Here is a 22,902-nt window from a genome sequence, read left to right on the forward strand (position 1 = left end):
CTCCAGGTGAAGTTCAACTGTTGCTGTTAACCCTTACCTGACCCCTGACCTATGTTGATGTCTCCCCATACAGGTGAAGTTCTACTGTTGTTGTTAAACCTTACCTGGTCCCTGACCTCTGTTGACCTCTCCCCACAGGTGAAGTTCTACTGGAACATCTTGTCCTACTTCAGCTTCCTGCTGCTGTTTTCTGTGGTGCTGATGATCGACTTCCAGACCACGCCCTCCTGGAGGGAGGGGCTTCTCTATGTCTGGCTCATCTCATTGGTCTGTGAGGAGGTCCGACAGGTGAGACACAATGTCCTGTGCACGCACGCACCCACACACACACACACACACACACACACACACACACACACACACACACACACACACACACACACATCCTATTCTACTTAAAGTCTAAATAAATTGGCCAAACGAGTATGACGTTAGAAGATGAATGTGTCTACAGTATTAACTATGTGTTGTTTGTGCCATCAGCTGTTCCATGACCCAGATGGGTTTGGGTTCCGTAAGAAGGCTGATATGTACATTAATGACATGTGGAACATTCTAGACTTTCTGTCCATACTGCTCTTCATCATCGGCCTGGCCTTCAGGTGAGCTGCCTCCTCTTCCTCATGTTCTTCTTCCTCTAACGCTCGCTAAGATGAACTCCACTGTAGGGAATGGTAGCTAACATTTGAGATGGACCCTGCTGTAGGGAACGCTGGCTAGCGTTAAAGGTGGACTCCGCTGTAGGGAATGCTAGTTAGACTCCACTGTAGGGAATGGTAGCTAGCATTAAAGATGGACTCCGCTGTAGGGAACGCTAGCTAACATTAAAGATGGACTACACTGTAGGGAACGCTGGCTAGCGTTAAAGTTGGACTCCATTGTAGGAAACACTAGCTAGCGTTAAAGATGGACTCCGCTGTAGGGAATGCTAGCTAACATTAAAGATGGACTCCGCTGTAGGGAACGCTGGCTAGCGTTAAAGTTGGACTCCACTGTAGGAAACGCTAGCTAGCGTTAAAGATGGCTCCACTGTAGGGAACGCTAGCTAGCGTTAAAAATGGACTCCGCTGTAGTAAACGCTAGCTAGCGTTAAAGGTGGACTCCACTGTAGGGTTACGCTAGCTAGCGTTAAAGATGGACTCCACTGTAGGGAACGGTAGCTAGCGTTAAAGGTGGACTCCACTGTAGGGTTACGCTAGCTAGCGTTAAAGATGGACTCCACTGTAGGGTTACGCTAGCTAGCGTTAAAGATGGACTCCACTGTAGGGAACGGTAACTAGCGTTAAAGGTGGACTCCACTGTAGGGTTACACTAGCTAGCGTTAAAGATGGACTCCGCTGTAGGAAACGCTAGGTAGCGTTAAAGATGGACTCCACTGTAGGAAACGCTAGCTAGCGTTAAAGATGGACTCCACTGTAGGAAACGCTAGCTAGCGTTAAAGATGGACTCCACTGTAGGAAACGCTAGCTAGCGTTAAAGATGGACTCCACTGTGGGGAAACAGCTCCATGTGCAGTAGCAATGTAACACAGCAAATGGCCGTGGCAGTTTCACCATTAAGGATTCCAGTGTTAATGTCTATCAAGAGATGATCTCATACTACTGATCTACTGTATATTTCACTTGCAGACTGACCACCAGGTTGTTCTATGCAGGGAAGGTCATCCTGTGTATCGACTTCATCATCTTCTGTCTTCGTCTCATGGCCATATTCATCATCAGTAAAACTCTGGGCCCCAAGATCATCATCGTCAGGAGAATGGTGAGAGGATGGATTGATACACATTAACTTCATGTTATTGTGTTCTCTTCTTACAGACAGAGAGTTTACATCCTACATTTTATACAGACTACAATGATGAGTCCTAAAATATTCCCCTGTGATAAAACATAATACTGAATGGTAGATTGCAACCAAGGGTTTTAGGTTGTGCAGCATGTAAACAATACCACCAAAATCCAATACAGGGAGAAGCGTGGTTTGAACAATCTTTCTTCTATATTTAATACTAACACGGAACCCAAACCGGCTGCGCGCGTGCGCCATCGTGCATACAATTATTTTGTCCCCCTACACCAAACGCGACCACAACACGCAGATTCAAATATCAAAACCAACTCTGAACCAATTACATTAAATTTGGGGACAGGTCGAAAAGCATTAAACATTTATGGCAATTTAGCTAGCTAGCTTGCACTTGCTAGCTAATTTGTCCTATTTAGCTAGCTTGCTGTTGCAAGCTAATTTGTCCTGGGATATAAACATTGAGTTGTTATTTTACCTGAAATACACAAGGTCCTCTACTCTGGCAATTAATCCGCACATAAAACGGTCAACCGAATTCTTTATAGTCATCTCTCCTCCTTCCAGGCTTTTTCATCTTTGTACTTACATGGTGATCGGCATCTAAACTTTCATAGTATTACTACGACGACCGGCAACACAGTTCATCTTTCAATCACCCACGTGGGTATAACCAATGAGGAGATGACACGTGGGTACGTGCTTCTATAAACCAATGAGGAGAGGCAGGACTTGCAGCGCGATCTGCATCAGAAATAGAAAGGACTTCTATTTTATCCTTTGGCAACGCAGACACTCGTTGACGCGTGCAAGCAGTGTGGGTGCAATAATTGAGTAACATAGATTTCAAAATTTATTTTGCAACTCTCGTGCACGCGACGCAAGCGGTGTAGTCTGGGTATAAGGCATGATTTATTTCGATATAAAAAAACAATCTTAGCTTCTTAGTCAGGTGTTTTATATGCATTACAAAGGACAACTTGTCATCAATCCAGACAACCAGGTACTTATATTGAGAAACAAGCTCAATGTGGCCTCCATTTATAGAACAGATATGCAGGTCCTCAGGGTCAACATTCCGTGACCTAGAGAACAGCATGAGCTTGGTTTTACTTATATTTAACACTAATTTAAGATCTGTAAGTGATTTCTGAATTGAATTAAAGTCATGCTGAAGTTCACAAATGGCCTGCTGCACCGAGGTGGCACAGGAATACATAACTCTGTCATCTGCATAGAGATGAATGTTACAAGTTTTAACAGTGTTTCCTATGTCATTAATATACAACGTGAACAATAATAGACCCATTATCGAACCCTGAGGAACACCTTTTGAATCTCAAGAAATTCTGATTTAACCCCATCTATCAAGATGGCCTGAGTTCTGTCGCGAAGATAATTCAGATTAAACCCCATCTATCAAGATGGCCTGAGTTCTGTTGCTAAAATTATTCAGATTTAACCCCATCTATCAAGATGGCCTGAGTTCTATCGCAAAGATAATTCAGATTAAACCCCATCTATCAAGGTGGCCTGAGTTCTGTCGCTAACATAATTCAGGTTTATCCCCATCTATCAATATGGCCTGAGTTCTGTCACTAAGGTAATTCTGAAACCATAAATAGGCTGTATATCCCAGGCCTACTCTTGATAATGATCAACAGTGTCGAATGCCTTCCTGATAACAATGTTAAATAAAAAATGTTGGCTACTGATCCAGTAATAAGGGATGCTCCAAATGATCAGCCCCTGGGGATTTTATCATGTCTAATGTTAACAAAGCATCCAGGACTTCTTTATCAGTGAATTTTCACCATCTACATCCAAACTATTCTTTTCAAGAGCTGGCTTTGAAATACATTGAAATATAAAGCCTGCAGAGATAAAATGATGATTAAATGCATTAATGATATACATTTTGTCAGTAATTGGACCAGAATCGAAATTAATTTATTATGGGAGAGAAGAGGAGACACATCACTTCAGTGATTTAACAGCTTTCCAGAATTTAGCTGGGTTCCCTGTACATTCAGATACTGTATTAACATAATAATCAGATTTAGCTTTTTTAACTAGTTCCCAAAAGAGTGTTAAATAAATCAAAATATATTTTATATTTGAGATTCTTCCCTTTGCTCTGATGACATCTTTGCACACTCTTGGCATTCTCTCAACCAGCTTCACCTGGAATGAATTTCCAACTGTCTTGAAGGAGTTTCCACATGTGCTGAGCACTTATTGGCTGCTTTTCCTTCACTCTGCGGTCCAACTCATCCCAAACCATTTCAATTAGGTTGAGGTCAGGTGATTGGGGAGGCCACTTACATCACTCTCCTTCTTTTTAAAATATCCCTTACACAGCCTGGAGGTGTGTTGGGTCATTGTCCTGTTGAAAAACAAATGATAGTCCCACTAAGCGCAAACCAGATGGGATGGCGCATAGCTGCGCATCGCTGCAGAATGCTGTGGTAGCCATGCTGGTTAAGTATGCCTTGAATTCTAAATAAATCACAGACAGTGCCTCCAGCAAATCACCCCCACACCATCACATCTCCTCCTCCATGCTTCACGGTGGGAACCACACATGCGGAGGTCATCCATTCACCTATTCTGCGTCTTACAAAGACACAGCGCTTGGAACCAAAAATGTCACATTTGGACTCATCAGACCAAAGGGCAGATTTCCACCTGTCTAATGTCCATTGCTCAGGTTTCTTGGCCCAAGGAAGTCTCTTCTTCTTATTGGTGTCCTTTAGTCGTGGCTTCTTTGCATCAATGTGACCATGACGGCCTGATTCACTCAGTCTCCTCAACAGCTGATGTTGAGATGTGTCTATTTCTTGAACTCTGTGAAGCATTTATTTGGGCTTCTATTTCTGAGGCTGGTAACTCTAATGAACTTATCCTCTGCAGCAGAGGTAACTCTGGGTCTTCCTTTCCTGTAGCGGTCCTCATGAGAGCTAGTTTCAACATAGCGCTTGATTGTTTTTGCGGAAGAAATGTTCAAAGTTCTTGATATCGGCCTGGACGGATAAACATGGATAAACCTTTGAGATATTATATGTCCAGTGGTGTAAAAGTACTTTAAAATACTACTTAAGTCGTATTTTGGGATATCTTCACTTTACTTGACTATTTATATATTTTTTTACTTAACTACATTCTGTAACGGATTTCTTGTGTCGAAGGAGAGGCGGACCAAAATGCAGCGTGGTTATTATTCATGGTTATTTATTAAAGAACAGCGCGAGGAGTACTGGATATGGGAGGATGAGTTGGATGGAAAAGGACCCTGGGCACAGCCTGGAGAATATCGCCCCCCCAAAGAAGAGCTGGGAGGCGGCGAAGGCGGAGAGGCGCTGGTATGAGCAGGCAGCACGGCGGCGTGGATGGAAGCCCGAGAGTCAGCCCCAAACATTTCTTGGGGGGGAGGCACACAGGATGTGTGGCGAAGCCAGGTAGGAGACCTGTGCCAACTTCCTGTGCTTACTGGGGGGCGAGAGAGACCGGGCAGGCACCGTGTTATACGGTGGAGCGCACGGTGTCCCCAGTGCGGGTGCATAGCCCGGTGCGGTACATACCAGCTCCGCCTATCGGCAGGGCTAGAGTGAGCATCGAGCCAAGTGCCATGAAGCCGGCTCTACGCATCTGGTCTCCAGTGCGTCTCCTTGGGCCGGCTTACATGGCACCAGCCTTGCGCACGGTGTCCCCGGTTCGCCTGCATAGCCCAGTGCGGGCTATTCCACCTCGCCGCACTGGCAGGGCAACCGGGCGCATTCAACAGGGGAAGGTTGGGCAGGATCGGTGCTCAAGAGCTCCAGTGCGCGGTCTATCCAGTACCACCTCCAGACGGTCCGGTCTATCCAGTACCACCTCTACGCACCAGCCCTCCGGTGGCAGCTCCCCGCACCAGGCTTCCTGTGCGTGTCCTCGGCCCAGTACCACCAGTGCCAGCACCACGCATCAGGCCTGCAGTGCGCCTCGCCTGTCCAGCGCTGCCGGAGCCTTCCTCCTCTCCAGCGCTGCCGGAGTCTCCCGCCTGTCCAGCGCTGCCTTAGCCTTCCTCCTCTCCAGCGCTGCCGGAGTCTCCCGCCTCTCCGGCGCTGCTAGAGCCTTCCTCCTCTCCAGCGCAGCCGGAGTCTCCCGTTCGGCGCTGCCAGAGCTCCCGCCCTTCAGTCTAGAGCCCCTCATTCCAGAGGCGCCAGAGCTACTCAGTCCAGCGCTGCCAGAGCCTTCCTCTCCAGCGTTGCCGGGTGCAGTGGCATGTGCCTGTAATCCAAGTCACTGGAAGGCTGAGGTTGGTGGATCAAGTGAGCTGAGGAGCTCTGGGCTGCAGCACGCTATGTCAAACGGGTGTCCACGCTAAGTTCGGTATCGATATGTTGTTCCTGTCTCTGTGTTTGCACCAGATAGGGCTGTTTTGTTTTTTTCACATTTCTTATTTGTTAGTCTATTCATGTATAGTTTCTTTATTAAAGAACCGTGAATAATAACCACGCTGCGTTTTGGTCTGCCTCTCCTTCGACTCAAGAAAACCGTTACACATTCCTAAAGAAAAAAGAAAAAGAGGGCAACAATGGTATATTTGTTCGTCGACATAATCTTGTTAGGAGGCCGCCTCGCCTGCCTCTTTTTCACCACCACCACTTCCTCTTAGGATGGATTAGGGCCTGGTCCGGTGTAAAGCAGGACGCCCAGAGCTGCTGACTAGTTCAACCAAATCGAGGTTAGTGGTTTTCTGATGTCCAGAAGCTGTTATTGTTAATAGGAAAATATGGTGGAGACATGATGTACAAAAAAAGTTAAGATCAACATAAAAAACAACTACACTAAATAGCAGAATTGGTCAGTAAAACGGCCGCTGTAGTGTCATCTTCTTCTAGATGATTCTGAGTTTGGGCATGTAAAGTTTTAATGTACAAACTTTTTTCTGAGATACATACTTTTTCATTTCCCGAACCCACTTCCTTGTTTAGCCCATTACTTGCTCTGATCGCTCTTTGAAATCCACAAAGAGTTGGAGGTTCTAGAAGATGTTGATGGACTGAGAGATCAGCCAATAAACAACAACATCTGTTTTTGCTGCTCCTGCCATAGACTGCCATTCAAGTTCTGTTCTGACGGTCTCTGAAACCAGACGTTTTAACAGAGAGAGAGACAGCAGAGGTGTGTTCAGTACGCTTGAACGTTTCCTACGCCTTTGAATGGTTTGCAACAACACGTTTCCACAGAATGTTCCTGTACAACCCAACCAACCACTTTTTTAAACTGGTCGTTCAGTAAAGCACCGTTTGCGTTCAATTGAACATTCCAGTATGTAAAAACATACTGAATGCATCCCTTAAAAACAACATTTATGGCTCATTTTACTTGAATACCCCTCGTAAAATTGACTGCTATGGACCATCATGTAGTGTTAAACTACTTGTTATCTCTCTCCTCTCCTCCAGATGTTGGACATGTTCTTCTTCATGTTCCTGCTGAGTATCTGGGTGGTAGCATACGGCGTTGCTAAGCAGGGCATCCTCATCCACAACGAGGACAGACTGGACTGGATCGTCCGGGGCGTCATCTACGAACCATACCTTATCATCTTCGGGAATATGCCCTCTAACATCGACAGTAAGTCAACTGATCAATCAATTAATCAATCAAATATATTTATATCCTTCTTACATCAGCTGATGTCACAAAGTGCAGTACAGAAACCGAGCCTAAAACCCCAAACAGCAAGCAATGCAAATGTAGAAGCACGATCAAATTATGTGCGAGATGAATAGGAACCGTCCTATCGTCTATGCAGCTGTCTTTCTATTTTAAAATGTCTTTCTATTTTTTATGTTTTTCTATTTGTGCTCCTGTTTGAGTTGCCTGGTCCAGATGTGTTTGTGCTCCTGTTTGAGTAGCCTGGTCCAGGTGTATTTGTGCTGCTGTTTGAGTAGCCTGGTCCAGGTGTATTTGTGCTCCTGTTTGAGTAGCCTGGTCCAGGTGTATTTGTGCTCCTGTTTGAGTAGCCTGGTCCAGGTGCATTTGTGCTCCTGTTTGAGTAGCCTGGTCCAGGTGTGTGTGTGCTCCTGTTTGAGTAGCCTGGTCCAGGTGTATTTGTGCTCCTGTTTGAGTAGCCTGGTCCAGGTGTATTTGTGCTCCTGTTTGAGTAGCCTGGTCCAGATGTGTTTGTGCTCCTGTTTGAGTAGCCTGGTACAGGTGTATTTGTGCTCCTGTTTGAGTAGCCTGGTCCAGGTGTATTTGTGCTCCTGTTTGAGTAGCCTGGTCCAGGTGTATTTGTGCTCCTGTTTGAGTAGCCTGGTCCAGATGTGTTTGTGCTCCTGTTTGAGTAGCCTGGTACAGGTGTATTTGTGCTCCTGTTTGAGTAGCCTGGTCCAGGTGTATTTGTGCTCCTGTTTGAGTAGCCTGGTCCAGGTGTATTTGTGCTCCTGTTTGAGTAGCCTGGTCCAGGTGTATTTGTGCTCCTGTTTGAGTAGCCTGGTCCAGGTGTATTTGTGCTCCTGTTTGAGTAGCCTGGTCCAGGTGTGTGTGTGCTCCTGTTTGAGTAGCCTGGTCCAGGTGTATTTGTGCTCCTGTTTGAGTAGCCTGGTCCATGTGTATTTGTGCTCCTGTTTGAGTTGCCTGGTCCAGATGTGTTTGTGCTCCTGTTTGAGTAGCCTGGTCCAGGTGTGTTTGTGCTCCTGTTTGAGTAGCCTGGTCCAGGTGTGTGTGTGTGCTCCTGTTTGAGTAGCCTGTTCCAGATGTGTGTGTGTGCTCCTGTTTGAGTAGCCTGGTCCAGGTGTATTTGTGCTTCTGTTTGAGTTGCCTGGTCCAGGTGTGTTTGTGCTCCTGTTTGAGTAGCCTGGTCCAGGTGTGTGTGTGCTCCTGTTTGAGTAGCCTGGTCCAGGTGTGTTTGTGCTCCTGTTTGAGTAGCCTGGACCAGATGTGTTTGTGCTCCTGTTTGAGTAGCCTGGTCCAGGTGTGTGTGTGCTCCTGTTTGAGTAGCCTGGTCCAGGTGTGTGTGTGCTCCTGTTTGAGTAGCCTGGTCCAGGTGTGTGTGTGCTCCTGTTTGAGTAGCCTGGTCCAGATGTTTGTGCTCTTGCCAACTCCATTGCCAAACATGACAATTCCATAAGAAGTTGGACGTAGAACTCAGTGGTTTCTCCATGCAGCGGCGCGATTGGATAAAGGAGGCCTCGGGCAAGTCCAAAGGGGGAGGGGTGTGCCTCTTCATAAACAACATCTGGTGCCCTGCTTCCAGTGTGAAAGAAATCTGGAGCTTTTGCCTGTAGACTCTTTTATCTACCAAGAATGTTCTCATCCGTAATTATCACAGCTGTCTACATCTCTCCACAAGCCAACACCACTTTGGCTTACAAACAAGAAACCTCTCACCCAGAGGCAGCATTTCTGGTGGGCGGAGACTTAAAACCATTCTACCTCATTTTTACTAACGTCTCCTGCAACACTAGACCACTTTTATTCTACCCACAGAATTGCATACAAGGCCTTCCCTCCTCCCTTCGGCAAATCTGACCATGATTCCATTCTCCTGCTTCCTGTTTACCAAGCTCAAACAGGAGGAATCAGCTCAATCCGATGAAGCAGACGCGAGTCTACAAGACTGTTTTGCTAGTACAGACTGGAATATGTTCTGGGATTGGTCTGATAGCATTGAGGTGTTTACAACATCAGTCACAGGCTTCATCAATAAGTGCATAGATGATGTTGTCCCCACAGTGACTATAACAACGTATCTATACCAAAAACCATAGATTACAGGCAATATCACACTGGACTGAAGGCTACCGCTTACAAGGACGGAAACATGGACATGGACACATGCAAGAAAGCTGAGACATCAAACATGCAGAAGGATAATACAGGAGGAAGGTGGAATCCAATTACACCGGCTCCGACGCTTGTAGATGATATTGGATTATAAAGGGAAACCCAGCCGTGAGTTGCCCAGCGATGCAGAACTCCCAAACTAGCCAAGTGCCTTTTATGCTCGCTTCATGGAATATAACACTGTGCCTTGTGTGAAAGCCCCTGTTTTTTTCCATAGGGCTGTATGATGGGGCGGCAGGGTATCCTAGTGGTTAGAGTAACCGGAAGGTTGCAAGTTCATATCCCCGAGCTGACAAGGTACAAATCTGTCGTTCTGCCCCTGAACAGGCAGTTAACCCACTGTTCCTAGGCCGTCATTGAAAATAAGAATTTGTTCTTTAACTGACTTGCCTGGTTAAATAAAGGTAAAATTAAAAAATGATCTCCATCTCAAAACGTTTAGAGTCTACTAACTTGTTGGATGCATTTGCTGTTTGTTTTGGTCTCAGATTATTTTGTGCCCAATGGAAATCAATGGTAAATAACACTTCTACATTAATGTGGATGCTACCATGATTATCCTTTACGGGATAGGTGTTCCCCCCGCGGGACGGTTGAGCTGATATAGGCTAATGTGGACCAGTCTACTCAAGTAACTAGAACATTTCCTAGGACATAGACATATCTGATATGGGCAGAAATGATGAGAGTTTAGCATGTCTTGGGGGTACGATATAAAATGCTAACCTCCCCTGTTATTGTAATGGTGAGAGGTTAGCATGTCTTGGGGTTATGATATCAATGCTAACCTCCCCTCTTATTGTAATGATGAGAAGTTAGCGTGTCTTGAGGGTATGATATAAAATGCTAACTTCCCCTGTTATTGTAATGGTGAGAGTTTAGCATGCCTTCGGGGTATGATATTTGTACACCTGTAACTTTCTGGTGACAAATAAAAGTTGATTTGATTTGAGGAGAGACAAAACAGACTGACACACTTGATGTTGATCGATGTAATTGATCCATGTTGGGTCCTCTATCTGCTTCAGATGCCCTGTTTGACATCAAGGCCTGCAGTGTAAATGGTACAGAGTCTCAAAAGCCTAAATGTCCTATTCTTAACGAGGACAAGATGCCTGCCTTCCCTGAGTGGCTGACTATAATCCTACTGTGTGTCTACCTGCTGTTTGCCAACATACTGCTGCTCAACCTGCTCATAGCAATCTTCAAGTAGGTTCCAATCATCAATCAATCAATCAAACGATCAATCAATCCATCCATCCAGCTACTCATCTACCCACCCAGCCAGCCAGCCATCCATCCATCCATGTATCCATCCATGTATCCATCCATGTATCCATCCATCCATCCATCCATCCATCCATGTATCCAGCCAGCCAGCCAGCCAGCCAGACAGCCAGCCAGCCAGCCAGCCAGCCAGCCAGCCAGCCAGGTAGCCAGCCAGCCAGCCATCCATCCATGTATCCATCCATGTATCCATCCATGTATCCATCCAGCCATCAATCAATCCATCCATCCATCCATCCATCCATCCATCCATCCAGCCATCAATCCATCCATCCAGCCATCAATCCATCCATCCAGCCATGTATCCATTCCTCCATCCATCCATTCCCCCATCCATCCACCCACCCACCCACCCACCAAACCCATTTCTCTATCCATCCATTCCTCCATTCCTCCATCCATCCATCCATCCATCCCTGCATCCCTTCCTCCATCCATGTATCAGCCATCAATCCATCCATCCAGCCATCAATCCATCCATCCAGCCATGTATCCATTCCTCCATCCATCCATTCCCCCATCCATCCACCCACCCACCCACCCACCAAACCCATTTCTCTATCCATCCATGTATCCATCCATCCATCCATCCATCCATCCATCCATCCATCCATGTATCCAGCCAGCCAGCCAGCCAGCCAGCCAGCCAGACAGCCAGCCAGCCAGCCAGCCAGCCAGCCAGCCAGCCAGCCAGCCAGCCAGGTAGCCAGCCAGCCAGCCATCCATCCATGTATCCATCCATGTATCCATCCATGTATCCATCCAGCCATCAATCCATCCATCCATCCATCCATCCATCCAGCCATCAATCCATCCATCCAGCCATCAATCCATCCATCCAGCCATGTATCCATTCCTCCATCCATCCATTCCCCCATCCATCCACCCACCCACCCACCCACCCACCCACCAAACCCACCCACCCACCCACCGACCCATTTCTCTATCCATCCATTCCTCCATTCCTCCATCCATCCATCCATCCATCCCTGCATCCCTTCCTCCATCCACCCTTTCCTCCATCCATCCATCCACCATCCATCCATCCATCCATCCTTTCAATAATCAATCTCTGCACTTTCTATCATCTTTCTATCATATTGTCTGTGTTTCACTCTTCTTCTTTTCTTCCTCTTCCCCTTCCTCTCCACCCTCCAGCTATACTTTCCAGGAGGTTCAGGATAACACAGACACCATCTGGAAATTCCAGCGGTATGAACTGATCAAGGAGTACCACAGCCGACCCGCTGCCCCCCCTCCACTCATCCTCCTCTCCCACATCTTCCTCTTCATCAGACGCATAGTGCTGCAGAGACCCCCCAATAGTTACAGAGCCTTCAGTGAGTCCTGAAATATATAAAATCCAAATGAAGCCTAGTCCTGGACTAAAAGTCACTTTCAAGACAAGGCTTCGTCTGTGTCCAGGAAACCTGCCTTCAAACTGTTAAGCTGGTTAGCTCTTTCTTCTGTCCTAAATATATTATACAGTCTATTCTATTTCATATGGTCTCTCCTCTCCTCCTCTCTCCTTTTCACTCCCCTCATCTCTCCTCTTCCCTCTCCTCTTCATTCTCCTCCTCTCCTCTCCACTCTCCTCCTCTCTCCTCTTCACTCTCCTCTCTTCCTCTCATTATCACTCTCCTCCTCTCTCCTCTCCTCTCCACACACCTCCTCTCCTCTCCACTCTCTTCTGCACCCTCTCCTCTCCACTCTCCTATTCACTCACCTCCTCTCCACTATACTCATCTCCTCTCGTCTCTCCTCCTCTCCACTGTTTTTTCCACTCTCCTCTTCACTCTCCCACTCTCCACTCTCCTTGTCTCCCCCTCTCCACTCTCCTCCTTTCCTCTCTCATCTCCTCCTCTCCTCCACTCTCATCTCCCCTCTACTCTCCTCTCCACTCTCCTCCTCTCCACTCTCTCCTCCTCTCATCTCTCCTCTCCACTCTCTCCTCTCCACTCTCTCCTCTCCACTCTCCTTCTCTCCTCCTCTCCTCTGTTCTTCCCACTCTCCTCTCTCATCACCACTCTCCTCCTCTCCTCACTCCTCTCCACTCTCCTACTCTCCACTCTCATCATCACACACCTCCTCTCCTCTCCACTCTCCTCCTATCCTCTCCACCATTCTCCTTTCCTCTCCTATCCACTCTCCTCCTCTTCTCACTCCTCTCCACTATCTTCTCCACTCTCCTCCTCTCCTCTCTTTTCTACTCCTCTCCACTCTCCTCCTATCCTCTCCACTCTCCTCCTCTCCTCACTCCTCTCCCCTCTCCTCTTCGTGACTCTCCTCTCCACACACCTTCTCTCCTCTCCTCTTGACTCTCCTCTCCACACACCTTCTCTCCTCTCCTCTTGACTCTCCTCTTGACTCTCCTCTCCACACACCTCCTCTCCTCTCCACTCTCCTCCTATCCTCTCCACCATTCTCCTTTCCTCTCCTATCCACTCTCCTCCTCTTCTCACTCCTCTCCACTATCTTCTCCACTCTCCTCCTCTCCTCTCTTTTCTACTCCTCTCCACTCTCCTCCTATCCTCTCCACTCTCCTCCTCTCCTCACTCCTCTCCCCTCTCCTCTTTGTGACTCTCCTCTCCACACACCTTCTCTCCTCTCCTCTTGACTCTCCTCTTGACTCTCCTCTCCACACACCTTCTCTCCTCTCCTCTTGACTCTCCTCTCTCCTCATCTCCACTCTTCTCCCTTCTTCTCCACTCTCTTCCTTTCCTTTCTTCTCTCCTCTCCACTCTCCTCCTCTCTTTTCCAGAGGAGAGGCTGCCTGAGGTGGAGGAGGAAGAGTTATTATCGTGGGAATCCTTTATGAAGGATAACTACCTTCTCTCCTGCAGACAGCAGCAGAGCCAGAGCATGGAGCAACGTACCACAGACACCGCTGACAAGTAACTTATTGCTCTGTTTTTATGAAGTGTCTTTTCTGCAATACATGACCAACCTGGGTACTACTCTGTTCCAACTGCAGCCCAACTGGTCTTGTCTGGCCTGTTGAATGCGCAAACAGCCTGACACGTAGGGTTGAAAATGAGGACTTCTCCAGTGATTCTGTCCCCCCCCCCTCCCCCCCCCACCCCCCAGGGTTAGGATCTATGTGATTCAGTGTCGTCGTCCCCCACTCCCCAGGGTTAGGATCTGTGTGATTCAGTGTCCCCCCCAGGGTTAGAATATGTGTGATTCAGTGTCCCCCCCAGGGTTAGGATCTGTGTGATTCAGTGTCCCCCCCAGGGTTAGGATCTGTGTGATTCAGTGTCCCCCCAGGGTTAGGATCTGTGTGATTCAGTGTCTCGCCCAGGGTTAGGGTCTGTGTGGTTCTGTGTCCCCCCCCACCCCCCAGGGTTAGGATCTATGTGATTTAGCGTCCCCCCCAGGGTTAGGATCTGTGTGATTCAGAGTCTCCCCCAGGGTTAGGATCTGTGTGATTCAGTGTCTCCCCCAGGGTTAGGGTCTGTGTGATTCTGTGTCCCCCCCACCCCCCAGGGTTAGGATCTATGTGATTTAGTGTCTCCCCCAGGGTTAGGATCTGTGTGATTCAGTGTCTCTCCCAGGGTTAGGGTCTGTGTGATTCTGGGACCCCCACACCCCCCAGGGTTAGGATCTATGTGATTTAGTGTCCCCCCCAGCGTCAGGATCTATGTGATTTAGTTTCCCCCCCATAGTTAGAATCTGTGTGATTCAGTGTCTCCCCCAGGGTTAGGGTCTGTGTGATTCAGTGCCCCCCCCCAGGGTTAGGGTCTGTGTTATTCTGTTCAACCTCTCTTTCGTATCGTCCGAGATCCCTAAAGATTGGAAAGCTGCCGCAGTCATCCCCCTCTTCAAAGGGGGAGACACTCTAGACCCAAACTGCTACAGACCTATATCTATCCTACCCTGTCTTTCTAAGGTCTTTGAAAGCCAAGTTAATAAACAGATCACTGACCATTTCGAATCCCACCGTACCTTCTCCGCTGTGCAATCCGGTTTCCGAGCCTGTCACGGGTGCACCCACTGGCTCCAGGTCATCTATAAGTCGATGCTAGGTAAAGCTCCGCCTTATCTCAGTTCACTGGTCACGATGGCAACACCCACCCGTAGCACACGTTCCAGCAGGTATATCTCACTGATCATCCCCAAAGCCAACACCTCATTTGGCCGCCTTTCCTTCCAGTTCTCTGCTGCCAGTGACTGGAACGAATTGCAAAAATCGCTAATGTTAGAGACTTTTATTTCCCTCACCAACTTTAAACATCAGCTATCTAAGCAGCTAACCGATCGCTGCAGCTGTACATAGTCTATCGGTAAATAGCCCACCCAATCTACCTACCTCATCCCCATACTGTTTTTATTGATTTACTTTTCTGCTCTTTTGCACACCAGTATCTCTACCTGCACATGTTCATCTGATCATTTATCACTCCAGTGTTAATCTGCTAAATTGTAATTATTCGCTCCTATCGCCTATTTATTGCCTCCCTCCTCATTCCTTTTGCACACAATGTATATAGACTTTCTTTTCTCTACTGTGTCATTGACTTGTTTATTGTGTTATTGGCTTGTTTATTGTTTATTCCATGTGTAACTCTGTGTTGTTGTTTTTTGTCGCACTGCTTTGCTTTATCTTGGCCAGGTCACAGTTGTAAATGAGAACTTGCTCTCAACTGGCCTACCAGGTTAAATAAAGGTGAAATAAATCAATTTAAAAAATCAGTGTCCCCCCCAGGGTTAGGATCTGTGTGATTCAGTGTCTTCGTCCTCAGGGTTAGGATCTGTGTGATTCAGTGTCTTCGTCCCCAGGGTTAGGATCTGTGTGATTAATTGTCACCCCTCAGGGTTAGGATCTGTGTGATTCAGTGTCTTCGTCCCCAGGGTTAGGATCTGTGTGATTCATTGTCACCCCTCAGGGTTAGGATCTGTGTGATTCAATGTCTTCGTCCTCAGGGTTAGGATCTGTGTGATTCGGTGTCTTCGTCCCCAGGGTTAGGATCTGTGTGATTCGGTGTCTTCGTCCCCAGGGTTAGGATCTGTGTGATTCAGTGTCTTCGTCCCCGGGGTTAGGATCTGTGTGATTCAGTGTCTTCGTCCCTAGGGTTAGGATCTGTATGATTCAGTGTCTTCGTCCCCAGGGTTAGGATCTGTGTGATTCAGTGTGTGTGTGTGTCCCTGGGTTAGGATCTGTGTGATTCAGTGTTATCGTCCCGAGGGTTAGGATCTGTGTGATTCAGTGTTATCGTCCCGAGGGTTAGGATCTGTGTGATTCAGTGTCTTCGTCCTCAGTGTTAGGATCTGTGTGATTCAGTGTCTTCGTCCCCAGGGTTAGGATCTGTGTGATTCAGTGTCTTCGTCCCCAGGGTTTGCACCATAACAGAGCTGCTACAGAGGGAGGAGGCCACAGGGTCGGTTGCTTTAGTGAATAGATTGACCAGACTGGAGGAGCAGGTATTGACCCCCACATCACTTTACCCATCACTCTGACTTACTGTGTTTATAACGGTTTAAACACATTCAGGACTATTGTTATCACTTCTCCAGGTCTCCCAGTCAGCCAGAGCTCTCCAGTGGATCATGGACACCCTCAAAGCTCAGGGTCTACACTCTAAAGAGGAGGCTCCACAGCTGGGTGAGGTCCTGATTTCTGGAGTAGAACATTATTCCCCTTCTCACTGGACTCTGTTTCCGTATATACAGTAAATACTGTAGATAGATAGCTGTATTTACATGTTGTCCTATGTGTAATCTATCTAGCCTCACCTGGTAAGCTGAAGAGGTCTGAAAGTGAACCCAATGAACCCCATAGACAGGAGAAGACAGAGAGAGAGAAGACATTTTACCATGTCAACGCCCGGCGTCTGGACTACCCTGACAGTACCATCCCTCGCTTCCCTGTTCTTGAGGAGAAGGTGCCCTGGGAGGTGCCTGACTAATATTATAACTCCTAGAGCAAAAGGTGCCCTGGGAGGTGCCTGACTTAAATTACCTAATAGGAGAAGGTGCCCTGGGAGGTGCCTGACTAATATTATTACTCCTAGAGGAGAACGTTCCCTTGGAGGTTCCTGACTAATATTATAACTCCTAGAGGAGAAGGTGCCCTGGGAGGTGCCTGACTAATAGTATTACTCCTAGAGGAGAAGGTTCCCTTGGAGGTTCCTGACTAATATTATAACTCCTAGAGGAGAAGGTACCCTGGGAGGTGCCTGACTAATATTATAACTCCTAGAGGAGAAGGTGCCCTGGGAGGTGCCTGACTAATATTACCTATATACTTATTATGTTACCTCACAGTAGAGTTACTAAGGCTGTGTTTGAAATCGCACCCTGTTCCTATAGTTCACTTCTTTTGACCAGAGCACATATGGCACTGTACAGGAATATGAGCTATTTCAGACACAGCTGAGTTACTGCAGTTGAACATATCATTCTAATGATATTGTTATGTGTTTATAATGGTTTCAGTAAATACATCTCCTCTGTTCCAGGTTGACTTCATCCTTTACAATCCTCCTGTTCTGAATGGAGACAGCCAGGATCAGACAGATGGGTGAGTTGTTTGGGCCAGGATCAGACAGATGGGTGAGTTGTTTGGGCCAGGATCAGACAGATGGGTGAGTTGTTTGGGTCAGGATCAGACAGATGGGTGAGTTGTTTGGGTCAGGATCAGACAGATGGGTGAGTTGTTTGGGTCAGGAGCAGATAGATGAGGAATCCACAGTGTAATTCTTCCTCTGGGACCACATTACATTATTTGTGTCTTTTGTATCCCACTCTGCTTTCCGCCCTCAGATCAGAACCTGATTCTGTAAAGCGTTACAGGTATGAAGACATAACACGTAGAAACAGCTTATAACCATCTTTTAATCAATGTGTTTTGTTGCCTAATATCAGTCATATCTAACGTGTGTAGAAACCCAGGAGGCAGGACAGGCATGAAAGGAAGAGGAGCACTGACCTGTCTGGGTCCAAACCTGATCCTGGACCCTGTCCTCACACGGTACGAGGCTCCACAGATAGATAACAGCTTATCATGCATTCCAAATGGCACCCTTTTCCCTATATGGTGCACTACATTTAACTAGAGCCCTATGGGCCCTGGTCAATAGTAGTGCACTACATTTAACTAGAGCCCTATGGGCCCTGGTCAATAGTAGTGTACTACATTTAACTAGAGCCCTATGGGCCCTGGTCAATAGTAGTGCACTACATTTAACTAGAGCCCTATGGGCCCTGGTCAATAGTAGTGCACTACATTTAACTAGAGCCCTATGGGCCCTGGTCAATAGAAGTGCACTACATTTAACTAGAGCCCTATGGGCCCTGGTCAATAGTAGTGCACTACATTTAACTAGAGCCCTATGGGCCCTGGTCAATAGTAGTGCACTGCATAGGGAATAGGGTGCCATTTGGGAAAGAGTCGTAGTTTAGTTAGCTAGAGGATAAAAATCTCTGAGGAGAATAAACCATGTGTAGCTGATGGATAGTGTGTGGATGGATAGAGTGTTATTTCAGTGTGTTGTTGATCTACTGAGAGCTCTGCTTTAATAGTTTATAATATTATAATAACCTGTTGTTGTTGATCTACTGAGAGCTCTGCTTTAATAGTTTATAATATTATAATAACCTGTTGTTGTTGATCTACTGAGAGCTCTGCTTTAATAGTTTATAATATTATAATAACCTGTTGTTGTTGATCTACTGAGAGCTCTGCTTTAATAGTTTATAATATTATAATAACCTGCTGTTGTTGATCTACTGAGAGCTCTGCTTTAATAGTTTATAATATTATAATAACCTTTTGTTGATGATCTACAGGTGGAGAGACAGTGGGAGATCTGCTCTGGAGTTCCTGGCGGTCTGGGACCAGGAGGATGGGCTCTGGACACTACCTGGGGTGAGTACAGAATGGACAGAATGTACAGTATGTGGACTCTTGTGTGCTTTGATAAATATCCTTTTACCTAGTCGACAAATAATGAAATAATCATCTTTATGCTCTATTTGAGGATGCTTGGAGATCGAGGTTCTATGACATGAACTTAAATCCGAGAGTGTTGATTCCTACTGACAAACTCTTCTGTTTCCTTCAAGGGTCCTGTCCAATCAGACGAGCCCCTGCCAGACAGATTACTGAGGATTATGGGACAGAAGATCTATGACAGGATAAAAACTAACGTGGTAGAGGTAACCAAGGTACACCTGACTGGCTCCTCAAGCTTAATAAAAGCCCTATAGCTACTGTCAGTGGTAGTTGTGGTACCATGAAACATGACCACAGATTCTACTGTATACTACAAGCACCAAACCGTTAATGTAATAAATATATTACTTTACAATGACAGTCTCTCATGTTACTATTCTAGTTAGTAGCTGTGCTAGTCAAATCAAATTCAAACAAGTCCAAGTGTATTTGTCATGTGCACAGGATACAGCAGGTGGATACAACACGGTGGAATGCACTAACACTGAGGGCTCTATTCAATCAATCTATTACAGCACTAAAACTGAGGGCTCTATTCAATCAATCTATTACAGCACTAAAACTGAGGGCTCTATTCAATCAATCTATTACAGCACTAAAACTGAGGGCTCTATTCAATCAATCTATTACAGCACTAAAACTGAGGGCTCTATTCAATCAATCTATTACAGAACTAACACTGAGTGCTCTATTCAATCTGTATTGCTGAAGCGTTTCCGCCTTAGAAATGAAAAGGTCATTTCAGAATGAGCTGACAAATGCAGCATTTACCGTGAATGCAGTCTCCGCTAACGTGGGAATAATGCCTTTAAAAGCTGTAATGACTATAACCAGCGATCTGATTGAATCCTGGCCTAAGTCAGAAAACAGCGAAAACACTATATACTGGTCAATACCAGTGCAGGGATACTGGTGATAGCTGAGGTCAGTTGCTGTACCTGTGTCCTGCAGGTCCATGAGGGCTACGTAGACGACGTCAGGAACACAGACGATGCCTGGGTAGAAACTACAGTCCTGAACATCCATCTAGACAGGAGAAGTCTACTGATGGCTGATATCAACCGCATGGTGAGAACACACACACGGCACCACTTCCCCTATAACATGCTATATCCTATCCTTCCAGAACACCATACTCCACAACACTTCCCCTATAACATGCTATATCCTATCCTTACAGAACACACACACGGCACCACTTCCCCTATAACGTGCTATATCCTATCCTTACAGAACACACACACGGCACCACTCCCCTATAACATGCTATATCCTATCTTTACAGAACACACACACGACACCACTTCCCCTTTAACATGCTACACCCTATCCATACAGAACACACACACGACACCACTTCCCCTTTAACATGCTATATCCTATCCTGACAGAACACCATATTCCACAACACTTCCCCTATAACATGCTATATCCTATCCTTACAGAACACCAAACTCCAAAACACTTCCCCTAAAACATGATATATCCTATTCTTCCAGAACACACACATGGCACCACTTCCCCTAAAACATGCTATATCCTATCCTTCCAGAACACCATACTCCACAACACATCCCCTACAACATGCTATATCCTATCCTTACTTCCCCTGGTGTTGTTTTAGAGTTAGTAGTCTGGGCTGTGGTGCTGGTCCAGTGGGTGAGAGTTAGTAGTCTGGGCTGTGGTGCTGGTCCAGTGGGTTAGAGTTAGTAGTCTGGGCTGTGGTGCTGTTCCAGTGGGTTAGAGTTAGTAGTCTGGGCTGTGTGGTGCTGGTCCAGTGGGTTAGAGTTAGTAGTCTGGGCTGTGGTGCTTGTCCACTGGTTTAGAGTTAGTAGTCTGGGCTGTGGAGCTGTTCCAGTGATTTAGAGTTAGTAGTCTGGGCTGTGTGGTGCTGGTCCAGTGGGTTAGAGTTAGTAGTCTGGGCTGTGGTGCTGGTCCAGTGGGTTAGAGTTAGTAGTCTGGGCTGTGTGGTGCTGGTCCAGTGGGTTAGAGTTAGTGGTCTGGGCTGTGTGGTGCTGGTCCAGTGGGTTAGAGTTAGTAGTCTGGGCTGTGGTGCTGGTCCAGTGGGTTAGAGTTAGTAGTCTGGGCTGTGGTGCTGGTGCAGTAGGTTAGAGTTAGTAGTCTGGGCTGTGTGGTGCTGGTCCAGTGGGTTAGAGTTAGAAGTCTGGGCTGTGTGGTGCTGGTCCAGTGGGTTAGAGTTAGTTGTCTGGGATGTGTGGTGCTGGTCCAGTGGGTTAGAGTTAGTAGTCTGGGCTGTGGTGCTGGTCCAGTGGGTTAGAGTTAGTTGTCTGGGCTGTGGTGCTGTTCCAGTGGGTTAGAGTTATTAGTCTGGGCTGTGGTGCTTGTCCAGTGGTTTAGAGTTAGTAGTCTGGGCTGTGTGGTGCTGATCCAGTGGGTTAGAGTTAGTAATCTGGGCTGTGGAGCTGGTTCAGGGATTTAGAGTTAGTAGTCTGGGCTGTGGAGCTTGTCCAGTGGTTTAGAGTTAGTAGTCTGGGCTGTGTGGTGCGGGTCCAGTGGTTTAGAGTTAGTAGTCTGGGCTGTGTGGTGCTGGTCCAGTGGGTTAGAGTTAGTGGTCTGGGCTGTGTGGTGCTGGTCCAGTGGGTTAGAGTTAGTAGTCTGGGCCTTGGTGCTGTTCCAGTGGGTTAGAGTTAGTAGTCTGGGCTGTGGTGCTGGTGCAGTAGGTTAGAGTTAGTAGTCTGGGCTGTGTGGTGCTGGTCCAGTGGGTTAGAGTTAGAAGTCTGGGCTGTGTGGTGCTGGTCCAGTGGGTTAGAGTTAGTTGTCTGGGCTGTGTGGTGCTGGTCCAGTGGGTTAGAGTTAGTAGTCTGGGCTGTGGTGCTGGTCCAGTGGTTTAGAGTTAGTAGTCTGGGCTGTGTGGTGCTGATCCAGTGGGTTAGAGTTAGTAATCTGGGCTGTGGAGCTGGTTCAGGGATTTAGAGTTAGTAGTCTGGGCTGTGGAGCTTGTCCAGTGGTTTAGAGTTAGTAGTCTGGGCTGTGTGGTGCGGGTCCAGTGGTTTAGAGTTAGTAGTCTGGGCTGTGTGGTGCGGGTCCAGTGGTTTAGAGTTAGTAGTCTGGGCTGTGTGGTGCTTGTCCAGTGGTTTAGAGTTAGTAGTCTGGGCTGTGTGGTGCTGGTCCAGTGGGTTAGTACTGTAACGTGTAGTATGAATACTATATGTTTTCTCCCCTCCAGGCTGAGAATACCGTGGGCTGTGTGGAGCTGGTCCGGTGGACGGAGGTGAATAGCAGGACCAGGATGTGTTCTTACCAGAGAGATGCTCTGAGACGGGTGGCCGAGCTGCACCAGAGGACCTTCTAACTTCACAAGAGGACCTTCCAGCTGCATCAGAGGACCTTCTAGCTGCACCAGAGGACCTTCTAGCTGCACCAGAGGACCTTCTAGCTGCACCAGAGGACCTTTTAGCTAGAAAGAGGACCCACAATGTACTGTTTAGGGTACTGTTGAGATACACTGCACTGTTTAGAGTACTGTTGAGATACACTGTACTGGTTAGAGTACTGTTGAGATTGACTGTACTGTTTAGAGTACTGTTGAGTTATAATAATGTATGAGACATGTAGGAGGACTATATATAAATCACATTTTATTGGTCACATACACGTGTTTAGCAGATGTTACTGCGGATGTAGCGAACTGTTTGTAAATATGTCTTCCTTCACTGTGAGATACTATATGTATATATTTGATAGGCCTTAATAGTACATATACCGTAATGTAGTGTATACTGTGGAAGTTCAGATTAAAAGAGGACAGAATGTTGTGGTAGATTAATTTCCTGTATTACCAAATGAGGAGAGTTACAAACCACACACCAGTCAGAGTTATACTTAAACTTCACCTTTAATAATACTTACTAAGCTTTTGCAATAGCATTTGACTTTCAACGATTCTCTAATGAAAAGTTGAGAGTGTCAACATAATGGCAACTGAGATCTTTTATAGCAAAGATCCACCCCTCTCAATTACATGACAAACCACTCTTCACAAAGGGCTTTTTATTTTAGAA

At 46.8% G+C, this 22,902-nt stretch overlaps 1 protein-coding gene across 1 annotated transcript in view; it reads left to right on the forward strand.

Annotated features, from left to right (window-relative positions):
- Positions 1-22,648, forward strand: part of LOC139380404 (transient receptor potential cation channel, subfamily M, member 2) — a 79,495-nt gene extending 56,847 nt beyond the window's left edge. Inside the window, exons 17-33 of the mRNA XM_071123045.1 lie at positions 139-288; positions 484-602; positions 1,629-1,761; positions 7,254-7,425; positions 10,668-10,848; positions 12,085-12,266; positions 13,688-13,820; positions 16,260-16,347; positions 16,441-16,528; positions 16,654-16,820; positions 17,385-17,446; positions 17,689-17,718; positions 17,810-17,896; positions 18,715-18,793; positions 18,991-19,092; positions 19,832-19,948; positions 22,068-22,648. Of these exons, the coding sequence (XP_070979146.1) occupies positions 139-288; positions 484-602; positions 1,629-1,761; positions 7,254-7,425; positions 10,668-10,848; positions 12,085-12,266; positions 13,688-13,820; positions 16,260-16,347; positions 16,441-16,528; positions 16,654-16,820; positions 17,385-17,446; positions 17,689-17,718; positions 17,810-17,896; positions 18,715-18,793; positions 18,991-19,092; positions 19,832-19,948; positions 22,068-22,193 (2,016 nt within the window). The 3' untranslated portion in view covers positions 22,194-22,648. The remainder of the gene's footprint in view (positions 1-138; positions 289-483; positions 603-1,628; positions 1,762-7,253; positions 7,426-10,667; positions 10,849-12,084; positions 12,267-13,687; positions 13,821-16,259; positions 16,348-16,440; positions 16,529-16,653; positions 16,821-17,384; positions 17,447-17,688; positions 17,719-17,809; positions 17,897-18,714; positions 18,794-18,990; positions 19,093-19,831; positions 19,949-22,067) is intronic.
- The last annotated feature ends 254 nt before the right edge of the window (positions 22,649-22,902 follow it).

The sequence above is a fragment of the Oncorhynchus clarkii genome, chromosome 22, assembly GCF_045791955.1.
Source record: "Oncorhynchus clarkii lewisi isolate Uvic-CL-2024 chromosome 22, UVic_Ocla_1.0, whole genome shotgun sequence".
Classification (NCBI taxonomy): domain Eukaryota; kingdom Metazoa; phylum Chordata; class Actinopteri; order Salmoniformes; family Salmonidae; genus Oncorhynchus; species Oncorhynchus clarkii.